Source organism: Pagrus pagrus (genome assembly GCF_965226575.1).
Source record: "Pagrus pagrus genome assembly, chromosome: 19".
NCBI lineage: Eukaryota > Metazoa > Chordata > Actinopteri > Spariformes > Sparidae > Pagrus > Pagrus pagrus.
This window is the reverse complement of record NC_140203.1, coordinates 14,017,616-14,045,509: the sequence shown is the minus strand read 5'-3', so window position 1 is coordinate 14,045,509 and position 27,894 is coordinate 14,017,616. Positions and strand designations below refer to the sequence as shown.

Sequence of the window (27,894 nt, the reverse complement as noted above, 5' to 3'; positions counted from 1 at the left end):
TTACGTCATAACAATGTTATGGATGTATCTTGAAGTAAACATGTATGTAACGCTCTGATCCTACCCTCTCACTGAAGTTACATAGTGCAGAAACAAGTGATAGGGGGGCGGAGTGATTACAAGACACTACCATCACAATGATTCAAATAAAGAAAGATGTCATGAATATAGAAAAGCAAGTCGGAGAATTAAAAAGAATAGTTGCGTCTATAGGATTAACTGGGATTTGTGATAATCTGACAGAACTCCAACGACTAATTCTTGTGTTAGGTCCTTGACATCATTTACTGTAAATGTAGAATAACAAGTGACGGACAGTGACGGTTGTGAGAGTCATGATAAAAGCAGCCTCGAACTAGGGCTGGGCAGTATACAGTATTGTGGGGATGACTTGGTACTTTAATAAAATATTAACACAATGAGGTTTCTGATAAATAATCACCAGTTATGTGGATATAATGACTAAGTGGGTAACGGCAAGTAAAAGAGTTTGGTAAATAAGAAATTACATCACGTTACTATAATGCTGCCTTTAAAACAAGTAAAAGACAACACACTCATGTCATATCATGATATAACGGTATCCAAAATCAGAGAGGATATATAGTCACACAATAACGATTTGTATTGTGTACACTGCCCAGCCCTACCTCAAACCCAAACCAACATTTAGCGAAGAAAAAACTGCTGAATCTTATTGAAACAGAACAGAATCTACAGAGGAGCAAAATGAAAACAGCATGTTGGTTGACAATCGTGAAACTGAGATTTATCAATGTGCTTTTCTGTGCATGCGCTCCATTTATACTTTTGGGTATTCAGCAGTTTGTCAGACAGCCTGTCTGGAGATGATTGTTAGTTTTCATTGAACCTTTTTAACTCCTGATAAAGATCAGCTGTTTTTTCCTGAATTGGGACAATTTTTGCAGAGAATTTGTTGTGTGGGGTTGTTGAGGTTTTTCAGTGAATATCTGATGAACGAAAATGATACATCAACAAAGCAATAAATACAGGATTAGTCATCACAACAAAGTGATCATTATGAGCGGTGAGAGTAGTCTGAGAGCTGTTTTATGTGGGATTACACAGACCATGAATTAAACTACTATACTGTCAGTGTTCAGTGATGTAGCTTCAGCATAGAGGTATTGAGATAATGAGCACCAAAGGACACAATATCCTGGAGTAATATAGATATAGAGTAATAACTATAGTAATAAGATTTTAGCAGTAGATACAATCCATATTTATCAAGAGTAACTTTCATAATATCTACAGAAGCATAAATACATGAATAACTGCAGCTGAAGTAAACCGCTACGTTGGAAAAAGAGATCACGTGATAGCACCACAGCCCATGTGAATGGGCAGTTTATTGGCTGTCGAGAATCATATACACATTTTCTTTTGCAAAAATAAATCCGTACAAATACAAATGAAGTAAAAAATAAATACATGCCAAAAAAAACAAACACCTTTTAACTTTGAACTTAATGACAGTTACAGTTGCAGCTTTACAGGCGAGCGATACTGACTAGAATGAGTTCTAGTCGTCAGTCCGCTGAAAACCAACACATTTATTGCAGCATGAGGTAACAACAGACTTCCAAAATTGCTCTTAAACACCAGTAGAAAGATATTTGACAGTGTCGCTGGTAAATACTGCAGATAGTCCCAAGATCTGAAGTGTAACAACATTTCTGCGAGTTTCAACATCAGAGAGCTGGTGTCAATGATCGAACTGTAAACTATGTGAACGAGGCTAACGCACAAAGACTCAGCATGGTTATCCGGGTTTCACTAGTTTACTTGTGTCAAGTGAAGCATTTTTTTGAGGTTTTATAAATGTAATTTTGCAGATAATGTTATTTTACAAAGTCCAGAATCGATACAGAGCATAATCTGTGAGGGGCTATGCTGTAACAGAAGCTGCTCTGTAGTAGAACAGAAAGCGATTTAAACGGAGTACAGGTGGTAGCAGGTTTGACGTTGAATCTCTATCAGCTGATATTCAAACAGCAGCAGTTGGTACAAATGCCGTTTGAGACTATAAATGAGTCTTTTAACAGCCTTTGGCAGAGATTGTACAGTGCCTTTTCCTTTTTGGATTCAGCCACAACGAGCCATGTTAAATATGTGTTTAAAAGTGAAGACTGTTTATAACACTGTTGATGTTTTCCTTCCTACACGGAGCCGTTGATTCAAGTCAGTACAAATAACAGTCGCTGTTTTGTATGCCATTTCGAGTGGAAAACACGTCCACGAAGGGCCACAGTTTTGACCATCATCCCAATGTCCATGTACATGTGGTCAGAACGAGTAGCCGACATAAAACATACCATACAAGCCGGTATATGTTCCCTCATGAGGTTCCCATAATCCAGGATGAGGACGTTCCCACACAAACAGATATTAAGAGCAACTCTTCCTTGTTCTTCACAATCACCAGATCTAAACACCGTGCTGTTGTTATTTAAAGTTCTGAAGAGTTCAAAGCAGATTTTCAGCGTCCCCAAAGACTTAAAGGTTTTCCGCTTTAAGAAATGGTCCGACATCACAGTGCAGACAGTTCATGGCAGAGGTGCAAAGTGTGGAGCTGCTCTGAAGGCAAAGCGTGGCCTACTCCCTCCTGGCCACTGTAACATTTATGTCGCCAACTCTGAATGTGCCTGAACACTCAATACATTGATACAAAACATTTTCCCGAAACACCTCACTGAGTTACACAGCATGCAGATGATATGGCCAATGTCAACGTGATGTTTAATGTGTTGGTGGATTGTACATACAAGCTTGTGTCAGTGTCCCAGCATTACCAGAGGAACTGTAACAGCTAGTGGCTGTTGAGCAGGGCATCAAGACACGCTGGGAGCAGTGGTCTCCTGTTCTGAGGAGTCTGGACGTTGGTCCGAATTTGGCGACGTATACAGGAAGTTACAGCACACATAGAGGGGGAATGATAACAACCGGCTGTCCAGGTTCATCACCACATACTCCTGAGTCATTGAAGAGAAAAGAGAAATATTAAACAAGTCAAGAACAACATATTATACAAGCTAATAGTTCAATAACTGCGTCATCTTCTTCTACAGGTTAACAGTGCTCACTGACCTGGTCTTTTTCAAGGGTGAGAAGCTGGTAACCCGTTGACCGGCTGCAGACCAGTTTTCCACGGCTATCAAAGGAGGCGAGACGTAACCTGAACAAATAAAAATTGTAAAAAGTTAAATTAAATACTTCTGAAGATTAAAGCTGCACATTAGACATTATCAGCTCCACCACGGAGGTTATGTTTTCACCTGTGTCCATTTGTTTGTCGGTTGTTTTGTGAGCAGGATTACACAAAAACTAATGAACAAATTTTCACGAAACTTGGATGGAGGATGGGTCTCGACCCAGAATAGGCTCCATGAACTTTTGGTGCAGATCCTCATAAAGGGATGGATCCAGGACAGTTTCTTCACTTTACTCAACTTTAACTATTTGGCTGTTTTTCAACATGAGCGTTAATTTCTCAGGGAATAATGTATGGATCTTGATGAAAAATGTCTGGTATCTATGAGAGTACAATTTCATGCAGATCCAGATAAAACTCTAGATCTAATGGCTTTTGGGCCTTGGTGGAGGAATGAGCACTACTGAGTGTTATCTAGTTTTTAATGGAATAATTTGACATTTTGGGAAATTCACTCATTTGCTGTATTTTAATGAGTGTCACATGAGAAGATCGATACCGCTCTCATGTTAATAAGTTAATATGGGGAAAACAGCTAGCCTGGCTCTGAGGAAGAAATTAATGTACTTCCTGAAATGTAAGACTATTCCTTTAAACAAACATAAAACTCCTAGTTTATCATTTACAACAAGCAAATAAGTAGTAATAACTTTTTTTCTTGATTAATTGATTGGTTGTTTGGTCTATAATGTGTCAGAAAACTATGAAAAATGTCAATTAGGTGTTTCCCAAAGCCCAAGATGACATCATCAAATGTATTGTTTTGTCCACAACCTAAAGATATTCATCAGATCGATCATCAGAAATAGCTGATGATTAATTTAGTAGTTGACAACTAACTGATTATTGTATTGTGTTGTAACTTTAGTGAATAAGAAAATAAGAAGACTATAATATAATACTTTCTAGAGCGTATGTGGCAGAAGAATCAACTGTAACAAAATCTATTATCACTAAATATTTGTTTTGTTTGAGACTCTTCTTGCAGATGACTTCCTTTTTTGCAGATTATAATCTTCATTGTCTAGTTTATAAATTGTCATCTTCGTCCATGATATAGTGACAGCTGTAAACATAAAAAAAAAAACAAATGTCCAGAGTTGACTGCACTACAGACCTGTATGCCAGATGCCTTCGAGGTTGAAGGCTCACAGCGCCCCCACATGGCTGACTCAGAGTATTTCTTTTGAAGACGATGAAACGGTTTGTGTAGGTGACCAGCAGGTCAAAACCAAAGTTAAAGCCTGTCCACCGCCAGCAGTACTGAGGAGTGGAGAATATTAGTGTTTTTAATGTAGGAATAATGTAAAAAATACATTAAACAAGAGCAAAGGTCACTGTAGCAACGAGATTGTCTGACTCACGTCTCCATCTTTAGTCAGTTTCCTGCCACATCTCATACTGCTCAGCTCGAACTCATCTTTGTTAGCTTCATGGGGACTAATGACAGACAGGAGCATTAAAATCATCTTCTAAACTTACGGTTTTTGACATTACAATTGTTCAGTCTCAGGCTCTTACCCATTATCATTGTCAAATTCTGTCCGAAGCATAGCGAACCACTGGTTTTTGTACACAGACGTTAACCAATCTGGAATAAGTTTGAATAGTAAATATTAAGCGTTCATAAACACATGGAAAAGATCACTTGATATGTTAACACCACGATGAACAATGTTAAAGCTGCTTCACAATTTGTCTTCAATTTTTTGTTTAATTAAAGTAAAATTTAAGCAAGTCTGTCTAATCTGTCTTTATACCACTTAAAATTAGATAAGACAACTAAAGCAACCAAACTGAACACAAAGATCATTTAACTACATTATTGGATTAGAATAATGTATCAAGTAATGAGAGAGCCCATGAAAACAGAATTTAAATAAATGATTTGCTTTACGGCTTTAATACTAGATAATGAAATAAAAGATCTCTCTTTTCCAAAGCAGAATAATCACATTCATGTTTAAATTATGTCAAACAGAGCCACATCTTACCGGGGGGCAAAATATTGTCTCTCTCCAGAATGCGTGCAGATGCCAGATCGTTGATGATATACTGCAGACGAACATATTTGAAGACTGAACGAAAAGGAGTGCCCTCTTCTGTGTTCAAGAAGGGCTCTTTCTCACACAGGTCTGTAGAGCAAAGCCAGTTAGAGACAGTCAAACAACCAACAACAAAAAAGACTGCATATGTGGGTCAGTGTTACACAAGGTGTGGCTTACTGTACCTGTCCTGCGTTTGCAAAGCCAAGCATCAGCGTCAGCCAGAAGCTGCTTGATGGGGCCGTCCCACGAGAGATTGAGCTGCAGAAACATCCACTGCAGAGAGAGAAAGTTACAAAGAGAGCTCTTAGAAACAAGTCGGATGGTACACTGGGTGTATCTGGGAGTTATGAAATATTTAATTTTTCTGTGTACCTTTTTCAGAGCAGTGTAAACGTCCATCTCCACCTGCATGACAAACAGGTCTGAGGACTGGATGAGCTGCTCCATCACCTCTGACCTGTAAATGGTGAGATTGATCACAGAGAATATTTTTAGACCTAGGTTTACATAACTACTCAAACCAAGACATTAGATTGTCCTTCATGCTAATATAAAATTAGACTTGATGCCTTTATTACCAGAAGTTACCTCAAGGAAGGATATACGCTCGAAGGTGATGAAAACACTAAAGAACTGTGAGTTGAGCACACATACCCAAGTTCTTTCATCAGGTCCACATTTTGGTGGGTCATCAGGTTGTTCAGAAGCCACTCAAGACACCTGCAGAAAGACATTTAAAAAACATACATGGTGTGATGCAAGTACACAGCAGTACTGTTTTTTTAATAAGTATAATGAATTTAAATCTGACTTTTTCATGACTGAATCCAAGCCATAGATACTGGCACAAGCATAGTAGCCGCACACAGTCTTGGCGCTGATGTTTTCCTTCATAGTCTCTCCACACTGCTGGATCAAGCCATCCTGTAAACAACAACAGACCATGAGGCTTGATTAGGTCGGTATTATATGACTGCATCGATAAGATTCAACATGGTCATTTTTTCTATTTGAGACAATGGCTGACTTCTTTCAGTGTACTCACCAGCTGTAACATACAAGCGGCAGCAAGAATACTGACGACTCTGCTGGGCTTGATCAGAACATCGTCCCGGTACAGTGATCCAAATACCACTTGTAGAGCTACTCACACACAGAAAACAGTAAAGTTTTGTCAGTAAAGCACAAACAAACACAGTCGACTGCTGCTTTCTGTGACTGAAGTCCTCTCACCTTCAGTGTCAATGTTCTGGTCTGGGATCTCCAAGTTGATTTCCATCATGTTGGACTCCTTCCAGGAGCCGCTGAACATGCTGGAGAAATACCCTGACTAAAAATATTCAAGACACAGGGAGCGAAAAGTCAATGAGAATAAGGAAGAGTAGTAAATAATAGATGGAAGCCCCATGATGTATCACTACAATGTATCACTGACTGTCTTTCTGGTGTTTTTGTATTTTCGTTTTACCTGACACAGGTAGACTTTGTGGAGGTTCCACTCTTGTCCCAGAGCACAGATGCGAATGTCACTATTTTCCCCATTCAGGAACAAAGTCTGATAAATGTAACGTGATGTGCTTTTCAATTTCTTCCTGTTCATGTTCGAAAAATAAAGGAAAGACAAAATCAAATGTAAGACAAAATAATATGAATGACTTAAAGATATTTAACATTGGACTGGTTTCTTTCACACTGGACTTGCCTGCGAGGTGTATCTAGTATGGCATCATCATCGTCTTGTTCACTTTCACAGTCACACTGGGCATTTCGTTTCCTCTTCTTACACTCACATCCATGCTTGCGGCTGGTAGTTGTGCCCTCTACGGCTTCCTCTGGTCCCTGAGACGGGGACTGGAACCTGCTGCCCAGACTTCCCATCTCTACACTTTCCAAGATACATAACACAAACAAAGCTACCGTCAAAAATAACAGGTCAGCTGGACTGCATTGCAACAAAGCTGCAAAGATCAATTTATTATCAGAATCATGAGAACAGATACAGTTGGGGACTTTGGCTTTTGCAGTATTGCGATGAAGTCTTTCTTTAGGACTTCAACTAACAATCAAATTAACCCCTGGTTTATCTGTTGATTAATTTTTCAACTAACTGATTGTGTAATGTCAAACAATAATGAAATATGCCTTTGTCCAGCCATCAATCCCAAGGAACCTATAAAAGAAGGAGGGGTCATTACGTCACTGAATCTTGCTTGGTGCCAGATTGTGGTGACAGCTGTATTGAAGTCCATTGAAAAACACACTCAAACCAAACATATCTACATTGTACGACTTCTGATGAAGAAATGCCTCCAGAAAATGAAATAACACACTTCAGAGAGGTTAACACCTGTTATTTTTTTTAAATCATCACATTGTTCATCCTTCAATTTCTTTCGGGAAACCGGAGTTTGCAGGGTAATTGGTCACAATATTATTAGCCTGGTCAGTCATTTGTAGAAAAAATAAATCAGCCATTAACCTTCTCTCTGACAAATGTTCTTTCATGTTCTGGGGGCATTTCATTATTCAGAAGTCATGCAATGTAGATATGTTGGTTTTTAGTGTGTTTCTCCATGCATCTCCTATAGACTTCAACACAGCTGTCACCACAGTCTGGCACCAAAGCAAGATTCAGAGACTTACTGACCCTTCCTTCTTTTTTTAGATTCTTTGTGAAATCTAAGGATGTGCCATTTACAAAAATATAGACAGAAAAATGAAGCACATTTATACATGGTGAAGGTGGAACCAGCAAATATTTGTTGTTGTTTCTGTTGTTTGAGCACCACATTGTCTTTCTCAAAAATGTGTTGTGGTAGTTTGATAGCATCACAAATCATCTCCAAATCTCCAAGCACATCACACACAGTGTACAGGCATTTGGTTAAACAATGAAATGTCTTAACAAAGAAACGTCGTCAACAAAAGTGGCATTATCTCGTTAAATATTCAAGACTGAAGCAAACGACACTGGAACAAATGTGTTAGCAGACGTGGGACTGTTATAATGTGCATATCTCACTTGAAGAAAGGTAAACATTTGACCCGAGAGACCTAGATATTTGCACGGACTTTATTTTTTAGTCACAACAACACAAAAACAGACAACAGACTTCATTAGCTAGCTGCACTTTCCATAACAGAGTCTGATACGAGTGCTCCATCCTGCAGCATATGCAAACCACACACAGTCTGTCGAACACAAGGAACGTGTAAGCTAACTTACCTGACGATTAGATAGCACCGGGAGACCTGGGGCAGGGGTGTCGGGTTAATTGGACGGTAAACACCGGCTGGTTATCTCAGGTCAGACAGTCTGTCAGACGTGGACGAGCCAGTTGAAGAAGAGCTAACCTACAAGCTAGCTTAGCTGCCGAATTCAACAAAAACAAGCCTGAAAACAATAACAGCGCTCTTTCTGACTACCTGCTCGTCCTCACAACCCTCCAGACCTCATAACTCTGATTGGTTCCAGTTACATTTTTCTAAATTAAAGCAATTGTGAGCCCAGAGGTAGGAGGTGATGTGTAACTGCCCTGAAAATCTGTGGCTGCTTTTGTTGTTCTTCTTCTGGCGGTGGTAAATGGCAGCGTTTCTACGTCACAGGTGGCTGCTCTGCTCAACGGCGCCCCCTGCTGTCAGACGGAGGAACTACAAAAGTCTGTCAAATATATCAGATGTAATTTTGTTTCTTGGCTTTATATGCCTTATTTTGTATAATTTCATAATTCCTTTATCCCTTACATACCTCAGGTTCACCATGAGCCTTTATAACAGATGCTCAACACCCCATACGATAAAAAACATAAAAACCGGATGACCAATCCTACACATTAGGCCCCAGCTCAACTCGACTGACTCGCCTGTCTGGTTCCTTTTGAGTCCAAAGGGCACTGCCAAATCAACAGTGTTTGGTCTTTGCCTAATGTAAACTTTAAGCAAGACTGCACTGAAATTTCTAGAGTGGAAAATGATAACTGAGTAAATAAATAACATCCCAAAAAGTGTTTATTTAGGGTATTGATTATTTATAACTAAGCACAGTGCTTTGTCTCTATTTTTTCCCATACCAAATTGAATAGTCTTTAAAGTCTACTAAGAAAAACAGTGATGTAGCTAAAAACAACAGACTCCCTTGTGATGATGAAAAGCTTTATTATGTACACTGTGGCTGCCCGTGTGAGACACTGTCAATGTATCCAAGGCAGCTGGTGCACAAAGGTCTTTGTTGTTTCGCTGATTCAGACCACTTTAAAACCTCTCACACCCCTTCCCAGTCACATGTGAATAACCCACTGAGGAAAAGCAAAACCACACTGGGTGGAGGCTAAGCTAAATGTGTCTAATCTCCAACTATCTGCCTATGGCCAAAACATACTGGCGGTTTCCACAGACAGTTTAGATTAGACAGAAGTGGTCAGTTTTTAAATCTTTAAAGGAATAATTTTACACCTCCTGCTGCTATGAAAGAGGAGATAGTCAAGCCTGAAGAGGATTCTGCTTTATTAATCAGGCTCCAACAACTCTATTTAATATAGAGAGGGTTGACCTTAAGTCCCCTCTCTTGTAGCTGCAGAGTGAATAGGATTTAAAACCAAAGACTCTGACATTGCCACCTGTTTTTAATAAAGTCATAGTCTGCTTCCTAAAATCCTGAGAGCAAATCCCTCACAACATTATCTGTACTCCAAAATCTCTGCTAATCATCAAAAAAACTGGCAAATAGATATGAATGTATGATACCTGACTGCCCTCTAGTGGAACGGTGAGGTACTCTGCTTATGTTCAATTATACAAGCTTTTCTCTACAGTGCATCTTGTGTTTTCTTTCTGCCCTGAAACATATTTTATCACTGACTTACTTAGTACAAATATTTATTCAGCTAATTATTTTATTCGCATTTATTCATTGACATCTCAGTGTGACAATGACTGTACTTACTTACTGTGATATATTCTGTTTTATCCTCATGTATGAAGGCTTTTCTCATGTTTGGATCTGGTCTGGAATTGTGATTGCTGACCAGGGTTTGCCCTCCTCTTGAGTACCAAACACCTCCAGCCTCCTTCTAGATGTGCTGTAAGGTAGCTAAGAAGGAAAATGCATTGATGCAAAGAGACTTCCAGAAAGGATAAAAGTATAATTTGGACAGAGATGAAGAGACGCATGCATAGAATAGGAAAATGTAGGGGTGGATTAAATTAAATAAATAATTAAATGCATCACATTCATACGACAATGTTAATATTTGAGGTTCTTTTTAAAAAGAAAGTATAGTCCTCCTTGTCAGACTTTACATTTTTCTGGGTAAACATCATACACATGCACATTTTAAGATTGCACTTTTAAAAGAAAAGAAAAATAAATCAAATGTAAGCAATATTCTTAAATGACTTTATCATTGACAAGAAGTTACTCACCACTTCTTTAATATCTTGTAAATCACACAAATACTGACAACAGTCACAGTGACAACAGTTTCAATATGCATGTTGTCTTGCATGCATTTCTTTTTAATGGGAAACAAAATTGATAATAAATAGGAAAAAAATGGCACAAATTATATATATATATATATATATATATATATATATATATATATATATATATATATATATATATATATATATATATATATATATATATATATATATTTAGTTATAATAATATATGTCTAAAAAATAAAAAGCACGAGACAGAATAGGAATAAAAACATGGTTGGAATCTACCGCCGACAGGATATGACGTAGTAGGTTTTCCCTTAGTGGGCGTAGTCATTCGAGGAATGAGCCAATCAGCGACGAGCACCTCTTTCACAACATTCCAATCCTCCCAGCAGGCCCGCCTCCTCTCCCTCTCCCTGCCCGGACTAGCAAGTGTGTGTGGGGCAGTGACACGTAACTCTGTCCGCTTCGTTGACGTGACCAGGCAGGACACCTCCACCTGGGGCAGGGAGAGCAGAGAGAGGACTTTTCTGACCCCCTGTCCCCCACTTAAATCCGGTTAATCCTCTACGTTTTCCCAGCATGGAGGCGAGAGACGTGACTGCAGGTGAGCTTGTTGTTAGCACTGACAGTCAGGGTGTCGATGTGTTGTTGTTTGGCCAAACAATGAGCACTTAGAGCAGCAAGTAACTCTGATTAAGCTGTTATCTGACCCAGTAGCCGTGTTTGGTGTGTGAATAAGAGCTGAATGCTTTGTAAACAATGCAGGGATTTTCCTGTTTTCACAATAAAACACAATAAGTTAGTTCCCATCGTGTTAGTACATAGTATCTTGCTCTTTCTCATAAATTACACTGCATTGTATCTCGTTTGTTCAACCTCTAGGTGCTCTTGTGGGCAGTGATGGAGAGGAACAAACTGCAAAGAAGGATGCAGCTGCTACAAAAGAGAAACCAGACACCAAGAGTAAGATGGAGAGGATCTTTGGGTTCAAGAAGGAGGACCTGACCTCCTGGAGCAGCCTGGTGGCCCTCCTGAACCGCCCCTCTGATCCTGCATCTCTGGGCATCTTCCGCTGCTTGTTCGGTAAGTTGAGATCCATGTTTGCTTATTAATTCTAGGTGATCTCTTATGCTACAAATCTGTGTGAAATGTCATCGTGTGTCTTCTGTACAGGTTTACTGATGGCCATCGACGTCACTCAAGAACGTGGCCTCAGTCACCTGGACTTTAAGTACCTGGATGGGGCCCCTGTGTGCCGCTTCCCCCTCTTCAACTTCTTGCAGCCGCTGCCACTTGACTGGATGTATCTGGTGTATGTGGTGATGTTCCTCGGTGGGTCACACTCCTTTTTGTTATGTTAGAAGCTCACACTCACACAAAATCCCCCCCTCCCTTCTTCTGGAAGCGGATGCAGTCATTTTATAGGCGACTGTCCCTGTGGGGTGCTGTCTAGGAACCCTGAAGATGTGAGCACATACACCAGACGTGCAATTTTCCACGTTTACCTTTCCCCTTAAGCCGACAAACTCGTGCAAGATTTTGTTTGCAAATGTAACATTCACTCAGTGTAGCTTGTGCAAGAATGCAAACAGAAAACAGAACAGAAAACAATGACAAGTAAATCAATACTGATACTGATACTGATACTGATGCTGTCCTGGTACAGGTCCTGGACCTTAAGCACTCAATTTGTAGATGTTTTAGGATTTAACTTGTGTGACTTATTATTAGTTAAGTTAATAATTCATAATTTGTTGTCATTTTGCCTTCATATTCCCAAAGTTGAAGGACTTTTCAAGAGACAGAACGGTCGTCAATATCCTGACTATCAATCAATCAATCAAAACTTTATTTATATAGCACTTTTCATACACTTCGCTGTGCAGCACAAAGTGCTTTACACATAAAAGACAAAACAATTTTAAAGAAAGCCCCTCCCTCCCACCCTCCATAATACACACACACACACACACACACACACACACACACACACACACACACACACGCACACACACACACACACACATACATACAAACACAAACACACACACACCTGCACACTCTCACTACTGACAATAGGGAGACATGGCATGGCACCGAGGATTGAGGAAACGCCACCTTCGGGGCTGTCCGCACTGGGAGGAGTGACAGGCTGTGCCACAGGGGGCACCAGTGCCCAGGCCCCCCGACCCCGACAGACAACAGCTGGCAGGGCCGAAGGAACCCAGGACAGCACCCCCAGCAGCAGCCCAGGCACAACTCCCAGTGCGGGGGACCCCCCTCGGGAAAACACTGGAGTTAAACCTAAAAAACTAAAAACATAAGATAGAATAAAACATACTAGTCCCTAGTATGGGTCAAACTCCTGTATTTCCCATAATGCAACACTACAGTATAGCTTCCTTTGTTAGACCGTCACTGTCTAGAACAGAAGACCCTGATGACATCACTGTGACATCATCAGGGTTATTTTCTCATTGACGAGTTAATGATGGAGGACCACAAGTACATTAATGAATTGATTTACATTTATATATTCCTGCTGCTTTTCTCTCTCTTCTCACGTATTTGATTTGCGTTGTAAACAGCTTCTTCTTTTAGTCTCTCAATTATTTTTTATTTTCCGTGACACTGGGCCTTGAGCTGGTGAATTAGACATGGGCTGTAACAAGATCTGTGATTGGTTAGAGAGCCACAAGCGCCATGTTAATCCCTTTTTGATTATAATCAATTAACTATTTATTGACAGATTAATATGTGATCTGCAAATTCTATAATTCTCCTTTTTATTGCCCATTAAAATATAGAATCATTAATTACTTTATATTTCAGACTATTTATTCATAGATTAATAAATTGATATATGATTGAATAATATTGATGCCTATATTGTACAATAAGCTTTTATTAATGAAATGCTTTATCACTGTTTAGATGACACTTGTGGTCCTCCATAGTTAATATGTATTAAAACCGACTTATTAATTGTAACAACAGCTGTTTTATCATTAACTGAAGTCCTGTGTTTCTCTCTGAAGGTGCCGTGGGCATCATGCTGGGCTGTTTCTACCGTCTCTCCTGCCTCATGTTCATCTTGACGTACTGGTACATCTTCTTTCTGGACAAAACGGCCTGGAACAATCACTCGTACCTCTACGGCCTCATTGGATTTCAGCTCACACTCATGGATGGCAACAGATACTGGTGAGATGATGATATCGGTCTGTCTGTGCATTTCTGCCCAGTGTACTGTATGTGTTAGCTCAACAGAGAAAGATCTTTAAGCCTGTGTATGTTCGTAGGTCGATCGATGGACTGCGGAGGCCTTCTATAAGAAGCGCTCATGTGCCTCTGTGGAATTACACTCTGTTGAGGACACAGGTGTGTGCATCATTGACTTTTTAGCAGCTAATACTGTTTGTTTTTTTAACATGATCTAATGATGTCAGTGTTTTTTGTTCCTTCAAGATATTTATCGTGTACTTCATTGCTGGAGTCAAAAAGCTGGATGCTGATTGGGTTGAGGGTTACTCGATGTCTTACTTGGCGCACCATTGGCTGTTTGATCCTTTCAAGTAGGTGTTGTTTAGCAGCTCAGTCTAAATATATTTCAGTCTTTATGCACAGACTGATGATCGTGCTGTACCACACACTATTTTCCAGATTGATCCTTCCTGTGGAGTTAATAAACCTGCTGGTGGTGCATGGAGGCGGGCTCATTCTTGATCTGAGCGCCGGCTACCTGCTGTTTTTTGATGCCACCCGACCATATGGATTTTTCTTTGTCAGCTACTTCCACTGTATGAACTCGCAGCTCTTCAGCATTGGTGAGTCTCTTGTCTTGCTTCATCACTTTCTTTTTAATCCTGCCTTTATCATTTAACTTCATCTTACAGAGAATATTAATTATCCTCCACAGGGATGTTTTCCTACACAATGCTGGCCACCAGCGCTCTGTTCTGCTACACTGACTGGCCCAGAAGATTCTTCGCCCGCTTCCCAGCATTCCTCAGGGCGGTCCTGCCCGTCACCTCACCGGACCAACAGCCCAGTGCGTCCTGTGTTTACCCTGAGATCAGCAGCACCAGTACTGAACGCCAGGAGACCCCACCTGCCCCCAAAGCTCCAAAACTGAGATTTAAGCACAAGCTGGCAGCCATTTTTACTATTCTCTACATAATTGAGCAGTTCTTCATGCCGTACTCCCACTTCATCACGAAGGTACATCTGCCTATCATGTGTTTCAACTTTAAAGATCCTAAAAGACTCGATCAAAGGAAGCTATTTTTGTAAACTGTTGCATAATGTCACATTATTCGACAAAGAGAAATTCTGTTTTTTAAAGATTGTACGTAAAGGTGGCATCTAGTGCTGGGATCTCAGATTGCAACCAACTGAATACCCCTCACAGAAGAAATGTGAGACATGCATAAGTAGGCCTGCTCCCTCTGTAAATATAAAAAGTTCATTCTTAGGTACCAAAACACAGCAATTCTTTGTTTCAGGTGATTATACACTAGTTACCCCTTTCACACTGGACAAAAAACACACTCATACCAGCTAACATCCGGCTTATGTCTTCAATGTGAATGTTTTTGATCGGCATTTAGTCCAGCGCCAATTGACTGATTGGCTGTGATGAAAACATGACACCAGGGTGGACACGATATTTTTAGCCCCTTTTCAGGTGCGATGATATGACGTGTGTTGAAGTCAAGGCTGCTAGTTTGTTCATATCTTTCCATCCGTCTCTGTCAAGCAGCTTGAACATCGTTCAGTCTGCGCTCATTTTGAAAGAGAGACTAAAATAGTTGTTAGTGGTTTCCGTGACTGAGCCCTGTTAGCTGCCTGATCGGTACTGCGCAAGAGCAACTCTCAACCGAGATGTCTCATTCCTCAACAAAACAATGTGTCTAATTCACAATATTATTTTTTAAGACTTATTAAAAACAAGTTTAACGTTTTCTGGATGTGTAGTCTGATGAGGTTAACGATCTGCTGCTCTCTACTGTTTTTTTTTTGCTTTTCCGGCGCATTCGTGATGACGAACGTGACACACAAAGAAAAAAAAAAAGCTGAAATGCAAACTCATCTCAAACACCTATTTTTAGCGGGCTTACCCATGTTTAAAAAACCTGCATATACACTTATTTCGGTGTTAAAGTGGTATAATGAAAACATAATTATGAATATTACATTCCAGTTCTGCCCCTAAATCCCCCTAAATCCTACACACCGCACCTTTAAGCCTTTTAAACCCTCTCTGAGTCAGCACACTGAGAGTTGCTCAATCAGAGTCAACAGTCGTCGGTCCACAGCAAACAACAGCTCAGATTTGTGTTGAAAGAAGTAGATACTCATCATGCAGTCTCTGATAGGGACACTTTGTGTTTTACTCTTCTTCCTTATGAACTTTTCTCTGTGAAGTCTTGGTTAAATAGAAACTGGTGAAAGTGTTAGTCATCATTTACAGTAGCTGAATTTCTAATCAAAGTGCACAAAACATTAAGTCCCAGGAACTATTTTTCAAGGAACTAAAAGTGCTGTTGTCTGCGATTCAACTGCAGCGTAAAGACCCACAAAGATTAGGCAAATAAGTCCGCTAACGCACAGTATAAAAAAAAAAGCATTTTTGCTCATGAGTACTCAACAATGATGGCCTGGATAAACTGTTGGTATCTGTAATTGTTGTAATCTTTCCCCTGCATGTCATATCTACTTCATGTTGATGTGTGAAAGCACAATGAGCAAAAGTCAAACTGGTTTGTGGCTGCACATTTTTGGAAATGGTGGCTGAAAAAAAATTCTCCAAATACTCAACCAATCAGAAATGTTGAGCGCTGCAACCTCCCCCACGAAGTCTCTGTAATTTCTGAAAAGCACAAACCTGGAGCAGGGACTCAGATGTCCCCAGAACTTAATTTAGTTCCTGGTCCCTGCGGTGGAAAAACAACAAGTTCCTCAAAAAGTGATTGTGATTTTCATTTGGATGGAATTATGCTAATATTCTGTTTTTATGCAGGGTTACAACAACTGGACCAATGGCTTGTACGGCTACTCGTGGGACATGATGGTTCACTCCCGCAGCCATCAGCATGTTAAGATCACCTACAAAGATGGAGAAAGTGGAGAAATTGGATATCTGAACCCAGGGGTGAGTTACAAGGAAAACACTGTCAGACACACAGTATGTGAGCATTACGTCAACTCTAGTAATGGTACACACATCACATGTTCTTTTAAATGACTGCTGACTATTGCAGTTTAGCCTTTTACTTATCACTGTGATTGTTATTCATGCCACTTCCTGAAATGACCTTTGAGATTGTCATACTCTCTCCACTTTTCTAAACTTAATTACACTGCGTATTGAAGGTGTTCACACAAAGCCGCCGCTGGAAAGACCACGGAGACATGCTGAAGCAGTACGCCACGTGCCTCAATCAGCTCCTGCCTCGCTATAATATCTCCGAACCTGAAATCTACTTTGACATCTGGGTGTCCATCAATGAACGCTTCCAGCAAAGGTATGAGAGCCTTTTACTTGAGAAAAAAAATGCAATTTTATTGATTAAGATGTATCAGATTAATAATATTATGAAAAACTAATAGTGAGAGTAGAATAGTTTTTTTAAATGTGCTCTTGACTTTTCTTGAAGGATCTTTGATCCCCGCGTGGACATTGTGAAAGCTGATTGGTCGCCTTTCAAACCAAACACGTGGCTGATGCCTCTGCTGGTGGACCTCTCACCCTGGAGGACCAAGTTCCAGGAGATCGAGGGCAGTTTGGACAATCAGACGGAGATCGTCTTCATAGCTGATTTCCCAGGTTACAAAAATCTCCTCATCTTATCTCATTTAGATGGAAAAGTTATCTTTGATGCTTGTTTTGTTTACTGTAAACTGACTGTATGTTACCTTTTAGGTCTCCACTTAGAAAACTTTGTAAGTGAAGATCTGGGCAACACCAGCATCCACGTGCTGCAGGGCAGATTGAATGTTGAGGTAGTGGAGGAGAAGAAGAACTACACTGTTCAGCCTGGTGAGCAGATAAAGGTACAGCAGCACACCATCACCGCCGTTATCAGTATACTGTTTAACCTGGACACACTCGGGCATTTACCTTTTAAGTGTATGTGTTTAGGTGCCTGCTGGGGCTTACCATAAGGTGTACACCGTGTCTGAGGACCCTTCGTGCTACATGTACGTCTACGTCAACACCACAGAGGCGACGCTGCAGGAGAACTTCACCAAGCTGCTTGAGATCCAAGAGCGTGCCCGCAATGGGACAGGTGAAACCATGAAGGGCATCTAATACAGGAACAAATGTATTGTAACAGTGGCTGCTTACGTCAAGACTTGTATTTCAGTGAAAACGATGAGTAAAATCAGCATTTTCCTGTGAGCTATATCAAAATAACCTGAAGTATCACATTGTTAAGCAGCTCTAACTAAACCTGTGAGAAGCTGAAAATTCATCAGATGCTGACCGGACCTTCTCATCCCACAGAAACCGAGCCGCTTCCTCCTGAGCTGCAGCCTCTCATCGCTGCCGAAGGTGAAGAGGTCAACGCCACCGACCCGATCGTGCATCTGTTCCTGAAGAGGCAGCGCCGCATGAAGGAGGTGAAGAAACGCAGGGAGGCCGGCGTGCTGGAGCGCTTTGAGCGCTTTGCAGTGAAAAAGTACTATACCATACGCAGGGGGTGAGTGTTGACCTCTGACAGCACAGTCACATGCACTGAAATCTTGAAAGTGAATGCCCTGCATCTCATTAACTTTCCTTCTTTTAGATTCTTGATGACAGCCATCGCTTTGAGAAACCTGGCAGTGGGTCTCCCCCCTCTCGAACAGCTGACAAGAGAAGTTGCCTTCGCCAACATGAAAGCACCTCCGGGAGATGGCAGCCAGGAAGAACGGCTGAAAGATGAAGTCGGTCATGGAGAACTATAAAGCTTCTGTCAGGACCAAAATACTCTGTTAAATTGCCTGCGGGTGCTGGATCAAACATTCCAGACGGACGTGTTTTTACTACTGGACTGTTACTGGGACATCCCTGCCCACAAATTTTTTAATTTTTTACGCTTCTGGGCATTTCGGATTAATTCCAAAAGTCATTATCTTTTTGATAGCTTTTGTTTGCGAATCCGAATTCATGTTTCTGTTAAAACTGCAGCAAAACCAGAAAACTGTATGTAAACAGATTCACGCTGCTTTGCTGTGCGAGATTTCATCTCCAATTGTGCTTAAGATTTTTATAATTACAGTAATGGCTGAGTGACACGACCAAAAAGACTGCTGGAAGATCATATTCAGAATATAAAAATGTGCAGCCAATCAGCAAGTTACTGAATGGTTTTAAAGGGACAGATTTAGTTGAACATGCTGACATGAACAGAATCAGAAGGAGGGTCGATAACTCGTCCTCCTGTTGGTGGATTTGCTCTAATTCCAATGAAGCACATTTACGATTATACTGTAGGACATGTGAAGATGACCCCGTTTTAAGGAACACACTTCTCTGAACTTTTATGCTAACCCTGTAATGTGAGAAGAACCGACAGAAGTACAAAATCATTTTTCGCTTGTTCAGTCGACGGCCTTTTGTCGTCACTTTTCTAATAAAGAGCTGATGGTTTCAACAACTCTGATATGAATTAAAAATCAACTCAAGGTTTGTGGAAATAATGAATTTTATTGGTGTCAGTATTTTACAATAGCGTCCATCTTAAAGTGCTACAGTTGAATTCCAGTGTTCACTGTAGTTTGACATTATGGCACATAAATGAGACTTTTCACACAGAGCACAAACAAACAGTACAATGTTACACAATATAAATACATACAAATCTACAAGATGGATCTCTATGAAATGATTTACTTTGTTAAAACAAGATCATGATCACTTAAGTTGAGGTTAATCGCTCAGGATTCATTTAATTCAGTATAAATATGTCGTCACTGTGCTGTAGTGAAGGTCCAGTCACATATGGAGTGTTGCGTCATCAGTTACTGCCCAAGAAGTGACGAGTAACATTTCACAAAAGCTATGAGTCATTTCAAGTGATGGTTCGTATGTCACAGGGAACAACAGAAAGACAATTTGTATTTTGCGTCATATTGCACAGTGCTCTACTGGTTTCTAAATCTCTCAAGTCACAATCTCTGTTTTTACAAATGCTCTGCAAAACAAAACACACGTTGCATCCCTTTACATGACGGGTGACGACGCCTCTAATCACCACAAGTGAAAAACTGCCCTTCTATATCAAGTGTAAATTCAACATTAAATGTAGCATGACTGGTATTAGTGTTAGATACTGGCTTTTAAGAAGTGTTATCAGAAGCCTTTTTTCCGGCTAGTGTACGCAAATCAAACATGATTAATTACATGATGTAGTGAGATGGATTTCTGCTTTGATTTAATGATGATAAAATAATTAGAGTCAACATTATTTTAATAATAACTGGAGCTATTTCCAAATGTGGTACTTTTTCTTTGTCCTCTCAGGATGTTGTGTGGGTTTAAACCTTGTGATGTGCTCAAACAGGCCCATTCTCAAGTTCCCCCTAATCCTTCTCTTGAAAGGGGACTCTGTTTACAGGTCTTCTCTACATGTAAAAAGAAGTTGTATAAAGCTCTTTGTGGCTCCAGAGGGAGCTGTGTGAGGTCTGATAAATGTACAGCACTCGAGTCAGCGTCAGTTGGGGCTGAAGACTTTGAAAATAAAAAAAATCAGGAGTTCGACAGAAGTGAGGTCACCGTTTATCTGTAGGCTGCTCCACATCTCAGCATGTGGCTGAATGCATGACCAAACTGTTGATGGCCAAATTGCATTGTGGGTAGTGTAGGCGGCAGGTTTACGGAAGCAGCTTTGTCTAAGTGAATAATGTGGAAAACGATTTTTGAAATTGGTCCAGTATTGAGTGAGAGCGTGGCAGCCGGCACCTGTGAAACGGGCTGTGATGTAATCCCTTCGGGCAATTGCTCACCATCAAAGTGCATCCACTTAAAGTGCTTGTTTCTGCCACTGACTCAGATTGTTATTTTAAGTGTCTGACAACATTATGGAAAGGATTCCTGCAGAGACAGACCTCTCATTAACCAGAAAAGGCGGCTATTCCTCTTGTGAAATCCACCAGACTCCATTTGCAGAAGCAGTAATTTTATCATCATAAAACCACTTCATTCGAACCCATCGGAAAGCCTTAACTCACCGTGTCGGATGGGAAAATATTGGGAGAGGAGCAAGAGATCAGAGAAGCAACACCATGTACGTCCAGAATATTCACTTAGACCAAAACACGTGCAAAACAAGGGTCCAGATTGAGTTAACCTTTAACAATTGATCAACACCTGTTTTCTACAACTTTTAACGTGCCTTTCCTTCCTTCACAGGTTGTGCCGCGTATTTCTGTCTGACAGATAACATTTCATAATAGCTTTGTGCCCAAAACCTCGTCCAGTAGCTCTCCACTTGCACCACTTTAAACACCGCACTACCCCTTCACACACATCTGATGCTCAATTTAAAAAAAATAAATCCACCTCACTGCCACATCCTAATGCCAACAGTTCAAATACTTTCCACCCCAACATGTGGCACATATCTGTCAACTCCACCAGAATGCAGCCTTGAACGTGCCCCACGCGGCTCTCCCTCACATGGCTCAATCAAAAACCACAGTGCTGGTGCTACAAAGGGAGTGGCACCTCCCTGTTGGCAGGTCGTGGTCCAGCACCACACTCCAGCCCTGTGCTCTGTACATGCAGGCCTGTCATTATATAGTGCCATTCACAAACTTCTGCTAACTAAAAACTCTCAAAAAACACTTCAGGTCTCCCCCTACGTTCATATGCCTCTTATTTATATTTCCAGTTGATCCTGTTTGTTTACTTCACTCGTTACTTTCTTAAGAAAGAAGGATAATATAAGTTAATTTATTACGACGATTTAATTTCTGAAGATAATAATCATCTCGTTCTTTACTCAATTATTTTGAATCCGATGCCTGGAAACATTAGTTGCTGCCTGCCAAACTCTTTCACACGTTGTTAAACTTTATTGCTCACAAGTTGGATTCAAATCCACTGAAATGTGGGTCAGTATTGTTTATTTTAAGCACAGCTGGTGCAGAGGTTACTGGGTGTAATACTAATGGTTGCTTTTTATGATGTAGTGCCAGTGCTTTATTAGGCATCCCTTTTTTTCCTCCTTTTTTTGTTTGTTTTATGCTTTGGAAAATGTAAATGAGGCTCAGTGTAACATGTTATGTTCTTCTCGATGCACACCTAAAATGGTGCAAAAAAATAAAATATGGAGCGTCCGTTCGTAGTCAGCTCTGCGGCTCTACCTCGGTTGGAGGTCTGGGTAGAAGACTCCATGTATCACCCCTTCGATCACAACATTTGAAAATGTATCTGAAAGTGAAGAAGAAAAGAAAGTTTTTGAGGGGAAATTTTGAGATTTTGGCTATTTTGCACGTCTTCTTTAAGACCAGCGGAAAGAAAACATCCAAAATACACGGTAGCTAACGTTAGTTTAGAAATGAAGTCCGTGAACATAAACTAACGACCAGCATAACACAGAAGTTTAACAGAAAAGAATACTAATTAACATTTTTTTTTTATAGTTAACATGAATGACAAATCTTTTCAACTATGCTACAAGAACAATTTAGTTGGGTTGAATTTTGATATTGTGACGTTACGCAGAAGTATCCTGAACTCACCGCTTGCAGAAGGCAGCAGGTACGGGTCTCTCAGAAACAGCAGGACCGGCTGGTGTGAAAGTTTACTGAAGAGAGTCCAAAAAGGAGAAGTGAGACGGTTTGTGGGCGGCTACAGGCTGCATTTAAATTAACAGGATGGAGAAACGTTGATGGTAGGTGGTGTCATTGACATGTGGGGTGAAGTTCAAGTGCAGAGCAAACAGTGACACAGTTTTAACTTGGTTCAAAATGGTGCACAACAAAGAATCTCTTTCATCCAGTAGTTTGAAAAACAAAATGACTCACCTCGATCCCTCCGATTCTGTATCGAACGACCTTTGAGAAGAAAAAACAAAAGTTAAGCCACATAGCTTTACAGCAGCCTGGGAACAAAGTCGCCCACAGATTGGAAAAAAAGGAAAAACATGCCACATTTGCTCTTTTATTTCATAGAAAACCTTCAGTTTGAACTCACCCACAGCTTTCCGTTTTTGGCACTGAAGGAAAATGGCGGATATTCAGGAAATCCAGGAATATCTTTGGAAGGACTCCATTTTCCATAATTATAGACTGACAAAACAGACAAAACAAAAGCTAATTACAAAGTGCACACGAGGCAGCCGTACACAACTGAAGTGACCTGCATGACCTTTCTCTGGCGAGTGGTTTGAATTTGTTTAGCCTCCCTACATCTGTACTGCAGTTTGTATGTTTACTTTGGGTTAGACGCAATTTGTATTTGGTAAAAGCAGACAGGACACTGACTTTATATACATGGAGAAATACTGAAGTTCATTATCTGAAGCGAAGAGAGTGAAGAGTGAAGGCGTGTCAGAGTACCTGCAGGTAGAGCTCCAGACCGTGCCTCCTCTGCTCCAGGACTTTGGGAACCCAGTTTCGGACATGTTTGGAAGGGATCTCAGGTGGCTTTATGCTCTTCTTTAGCTGCAGGGATTAAAATACACCATTATATAATAAACATGGCAGATCAGGTAAGACTTAGGCACACTGGTGCTTTGAGCTCAATGCTAACACATCCTACCGTGGCGTGGTAGCATGCAAAGGTTCATTTTCACAATAAATTGATTGATCGTTTAGTCTATAAATGTCAAAAAAATTGAGATAAATGCTCATCACAAATTCCCAGAGCACAAAGTGACGTCTTCAGATGGCTTCTTTTGTCCAACCAACAGTTCAAAACCCAAACAACCTTCATGTGTTGTCATAAATGAAGCTGGAACCAGCAAATGTTTGACAATTTTGCTTGGAAATACCTGAAATTATTAATCTATTATCAATATAGTTGGCCATTTTTATTGACATAGTGCTATGCTGCTAGCATGGCTAAAAGCAATAATAACCCAGCATGTGTGAAACATAACTGATATTTTTCATAATGGACCTGTCATAGCAGGAAAAGTACAGGTGTTAATAATGACATTAGGTGTCCCAGGACAGTGAGCAAACACGAAGATGGACACCAGGACCCTGAAACTGAGGCACATAAATGGAATTCAGCCATGATTAATTTTATTATTTACACCTTTTCCTGCTTTGTCATGTACGAAAACCAGAGTTCACATCAAATACACGGTAGAATTTGAGCAGGACGGGAAGAGGAACTAGTACGGTGAATGTGGTCAACCACCAAACAGTACGGTTGTTATTTATTTGTTTCCTTTTATGTGATGCGACATGAAATGTGCGACATAAATAGTAATTTCTTTAATCCAATCAGACCTTAAACCATGGTTTTAATGATCAATTAATGTCTGTATTTTTTATTTGATTACGCAATTGTTTCGTCTCTAAAAGCCCAAATGGATCCAGGTAATAACGATCGGAGGGAAAGCTCACATTGATTCATTTAACTGGCTGTCAATTAATTTACAGAGATTTGTCTGTAAATTATTATATTTCCATTTACCAAAGATTACAGACTTTGAACACTAATTCTGAACTCGTCAGAAGGGAGGAAATAAACGACTGTAAACTGAGGACTTGCACTAAATCTTACCATTTTATGCAAAGTGTGGAATTCACTGTAGCGTTTCTCAACAGTGTGCTGTCTGCCGTTCATCAACACGTCAATTTTGAACACCTGAAAGAAAGGACAAAGTTAACATGACTCAACAACAGAGTGGATTCTGGTGTCGAGAGTCAGTTGACAGAATCATGATTTATCAGCACAGCTCATCAGCCACACACGTCCCCTCCCAGTGAGTGGAGCGGTCAGTTAAAGTCTTTATGTCAGCCAGTTACCAACAGGAAGCATCTGGCTCTTCTATAAGTGAAAGCTTTTCATACGTCAAAGTTAACATCCCTAAACAGACTTCCCTCTCTGGGCTGCGTTCTTCCGTTGAAGTTGCAGATGCTGCATAAACATTGACACCCGTGGCAGCATTTCATAAAAGAGGAAATCCACTCATTAATGATGACAGTGTTGGTAATGCAATTCTGGACAGGCGACATAAACACATACTACATCTCCCCATGACGGAGAGCCAGCACGTAAGCCAATTATTAACAAATTCTGGAGCAGTTCAGGGAGTTTTAATCTGCCATGACATCACCAAACTACATTAAATAGTCGTATTATTTCTTATTTTTTTGTAAATATCATCGTTTAAATTCAGTGTTTCCACTTTCAGGTACATTCATTCAGCCACAGCAGGTTGCCAGCTCAGTTTATTTGTAAGAAATATAGAATTTAAAAGAAACATTTAAACATTTTGGGAAATGTGGCTAGTTGCTTTCATGCCTGCGCAGTAAATATTAAACTGACGTCAGAAGTTGGTTTGCTTAGTGTAGCATAAAGACTGGAAAAAGCAGGAAAGAGCTAGCATGACACCAAGAGAGCGATAAGTGTGTCTCCAAAAAATGTTCAACAAATCCTTTAAAATTATTGTCAATGTTTTATTCTATTTCGATCAAATTGTTTTTGTCCCCTAAGGAGGTTATATTTTCACTTGTCTGTTAGTTGGTTGGTTTGTAAACAGGATTACACACAAACTACTCAACAGATTTCCACTAAACTTTGATGGAGGATGTGTCTCGACCCAGAATAGACCCCATTAATGTTTGGTGTGGATAAAGGGATGGACTCACATACTTTAACATTAGATAGCGTATTTTAATTGTTTGTTATGTATGGATCTTTATGAAAAAAAAATCTGCCTTATTTAAGTGGCTTGTATTTATGAGTGAGTGCAATTTGATACGAATCCTGACAAAAATTCGGATTTGGTGGATTTAAATATGTTTTATTTCATACTGGTTTAGACTTGAATGAATTAAAGGGGATTGTCTAGACTTGGTCAAGGTATGCGCTATTCCTATTGTTTATTCCATCTAATCGAATAGCTCAAGCTAAACAAATAAAGCTATTAAAGTTGTTAAAATTATGGTCTAATCAAGGGGCTACTGGATGCATTATGGGAAATGTAGGCTCATGTTTTTGGAGGTTGACTGAAAAACTAACACCAATTAGCTGGTGTACCCCCTGGGATTGAAATTTATAGGGGGGAATATAGTTTAACAGGCTCATTAACACTTACTATGAGGTCCCATATCAAATAAATGATGTTCAAATCAACAAATCAGTGTTTATTAGTGAGACAGCTGGGGATCCTCTGACCCAGTGGACTGGGTGGGTTGGTGCACATGACGACTGGCTTTAAATCAGACACAAACGAGACGCTAAATTAAAATCCAGTTTAAAATCCAAAGTTTTCCCTGTCTTGTCACAGGTTTTCGCTCACTGAATCTGAATTTTTGAATGTATTTGAACAGTGAAATGTTCGCAGTGTGAGAAAACAAGGTGAGTTCAAGGCTGATCTGAGGCATCTGAACAGCCGTTAAACCAAACAGACAGACAGCTGAACCAAACGATCTGCTTGATGTTAGACGTGAGGTGGTTTGTTGCTTATTTAGAGGACACAGAAATACCTCTTGAGTTAAAAAATGAGAAACTGATGACAGCAGCAGACAGACGACAGACACACAGAGGTGATTACTGGGCAGCTTACCGTGTATCCTTTCTCGATCGAGTTGTTTTCCGAGCGGAACGACGGGATCCACACTTGGACTGGATGCATTTTGAAAAACGAGCAGTTTACTGGTAATATTTAATCCTATGGCGTACACACTCACACACACACTCTCTCTCACACACACACTGCTGGTGGTTTACTCCTGTTCCTCTGGCAGCCTGATAAAAAAATCACTGGAGTCAAACAACATCAACACGGTCTCAGTGCTGCCCCCTGGTGGAGCGGAGGGTACTGCACATGACCAGGCTGTGATTTTACTTCTCCACATTATTGAGCCCAGAAGTATTAAATAATTTAAAATAATAACCAATTATGAGGTTATGTTAATAAATTGCTCAGAAATATATACATAACCCAATATTTTCTGAAATAATTCAAAACAATCTTCAAACTCCACTAGTTATTTATGAGAATAGAAAATGAGTCATAATTTATTTCATCTTAAAATTGTTTTGTTGGAGTTTCTTGTTATTTCATTAGTATTTTTGTTTAAAAAGTATAGAAGCTTCAATCTGGTAAATTACCTCCAGTGATGTCACTCAGTGGTTGTTGCATTGTGGGTAATGTAGGCACCAAGTTGGACTCAACTCATCATGGACAGTTCACACACAAATGATGCAACTTGACAAAGCAGAACCACAAACGGCAGCTTCTTTATTTCATGCATTCCTCTTGCACCTACATTACCCATGATGCAACTGCAAACGTCACTGGAGGGAATTTATCAGATTACATGCAGCTTTCTCTGGAGCCACGAAACACTTTATATGTCGATGAAGGTTCGCAGTCATCCAGGTCATGGTAATTCTAAGTGCTGTATCGTAGACAACTGGACTTGTTTCAGTTTCTTGAAGACGTAGGCAGAAATTTGTCCATCATAAGGACAAAACACCAAGGCATAAACAGAATGTACTTTATGCTGTTCAGTGCAGCCAGGACTGCACAGACTTGTACCTTAGGGAGACAAAAAAATCTCTCCATGAAGGCCGGTTGGGTCAACGACCCACAAGTGGCCCTAAAAACACTAAAACTCAGAGCTCACGCGTGTCCTTAACGACTCTGTAAGGACACTCCCACACAGAGTTTAACAGCCTGCAACTCCCTCCAGTTAGTTAGAACTGAAGAAGCCTCTTGGATGAGAGGAGAAACGTCTTCAACAAACTGAAACACGTCCAGTTGCCCACGATGCAGCAGAAAAACACTTGATACTACTTTTTTTCACATATGCAGTTGTACACACACTTTAAAGTTGGTGGACTTACCATTTAAGCTACCTGGCTGAAAGTGACCTAGCCAAATAAACTAGCTAGGCTGTGCTGTTGGCTGGCAGTAAATTGAGCTTCACCAGTTTTCTCTGCAGCGACTGAATTTGTTCCTCAGGGAAACACACAAAACCCTG

The 27,894-nt window shown here is 40.2% G+C and overlaps 3 protein-coding genes across 3 annotated transcripts; 1 reads left to right on the top strand and 2 right to left on the bottom strand.

Annotated features, from left to right (window-relative positions):
- Positions 1 to 1,343: 1,343 nt before the first annotated feature.
- On the bottom strand, positions 1,344 to 8,842 carry gmcl1 (germ cell-less, spermatogenesis associated). Its single transcript, XM_084383767.1, has 15 exons — positions 8,510 to 8,842; positions 6,977 to 7,168; positions 6,752 to 6,875; positions 6,517 to 6,613; positions 6,329 to 6,426; positions 6,095 to 6,207; positions 5,938 to 6,003; positions 5,656 to 5,740; positions 5,466 to 5,556; positions 5,230 to 5,370; positions 4,757 to 4,826; positions 4,600 to 4,675; positions 4,353 to 4,498; positions 3,112 to 3,199; positions 1,344 to 2,996 (listed from the first exon to the last, which is right to left on the bottom strand). The coding sequence occupies exons 2-15, from the start codon at positions 7,159 to 7,161 to the stop codon at positions 2,856 to 2,858; spliced, it is 1,521 nt and encodes a 506-aa protein (XP_084239893.1). The 5' UTR covers positions 7,162 to 7,168; positions 8,510 to 8,842; the 3' UTR covers positions 1,344 to 2,855.
- Positions 8,843 to 11,130: 2,288 nt separating this feature from the next.
- On the top strand, positions 11,131 to 19,382 carry ggcx (gamma-glutamyl carboxylase). The gene is made up of 15 exons (XM_084383312.1): positions 11,131 to 11,335; positions 11,614 to 11,814; positions 11,905 to 12,063; positions 13,770 to 13,935; positions 14,034 to 14,112; positions 14,200 to 14,306; positions 14,395 to 14,558; positions 14,651 to 14,952; positions 16,754 to 16,885; positions 17,107 to 17,258; positions 17,391 to 17,560; positions 17,657 to 17,787; positions 17,876 to 18,023; positions 18,242 to 18,437; positions 18,525 to 19,382. The coding sequence occupies exons 1-15, from the start codon at positions 11,311 to 11,313 to the stop codon at positions 18,682 to 18,684; spliced, it is 2,292 nt and encodes a 763-aa protein (XP_084239438.1). The 5' UTR covers positions 11,131 to 11,310; the 3' UTR covers positions 18,685 to 19,382.
- Positions 19,383 to 21,829: 2,447 nt separating this feature from the next.
- Positions 21,830 to 26,798, bottom strand: snx24 (sorting nexin 24). The gene is made up of 7 exons (XM_084383313.1): positions 26,472 to 26,798; positions 24,461 to 24,544; positions 23,284 to 23,388; positions 22,919 to 23,013; positions 22,750 to 22,779; positions 22,465 to 22,529; positions 21,830 to 22,153 (listed from the first exon to the last, which is right to left on the bottom strand). Exons 1-7 carry the CDS (start codon positions 26,538 to 26,540, stop codon positions 22,083 to 22,085), a joined length of 519 nt encoding a protein of 172 aa, XP_084239439.1. The 5' UTR covers positions 26,541 to 26,798; the 3' UTR covers positions 21,830 to 22,082.
- Between the last annotated feature and the right edge of the window lie 1,096 nt (positions 26,799 to 27,894).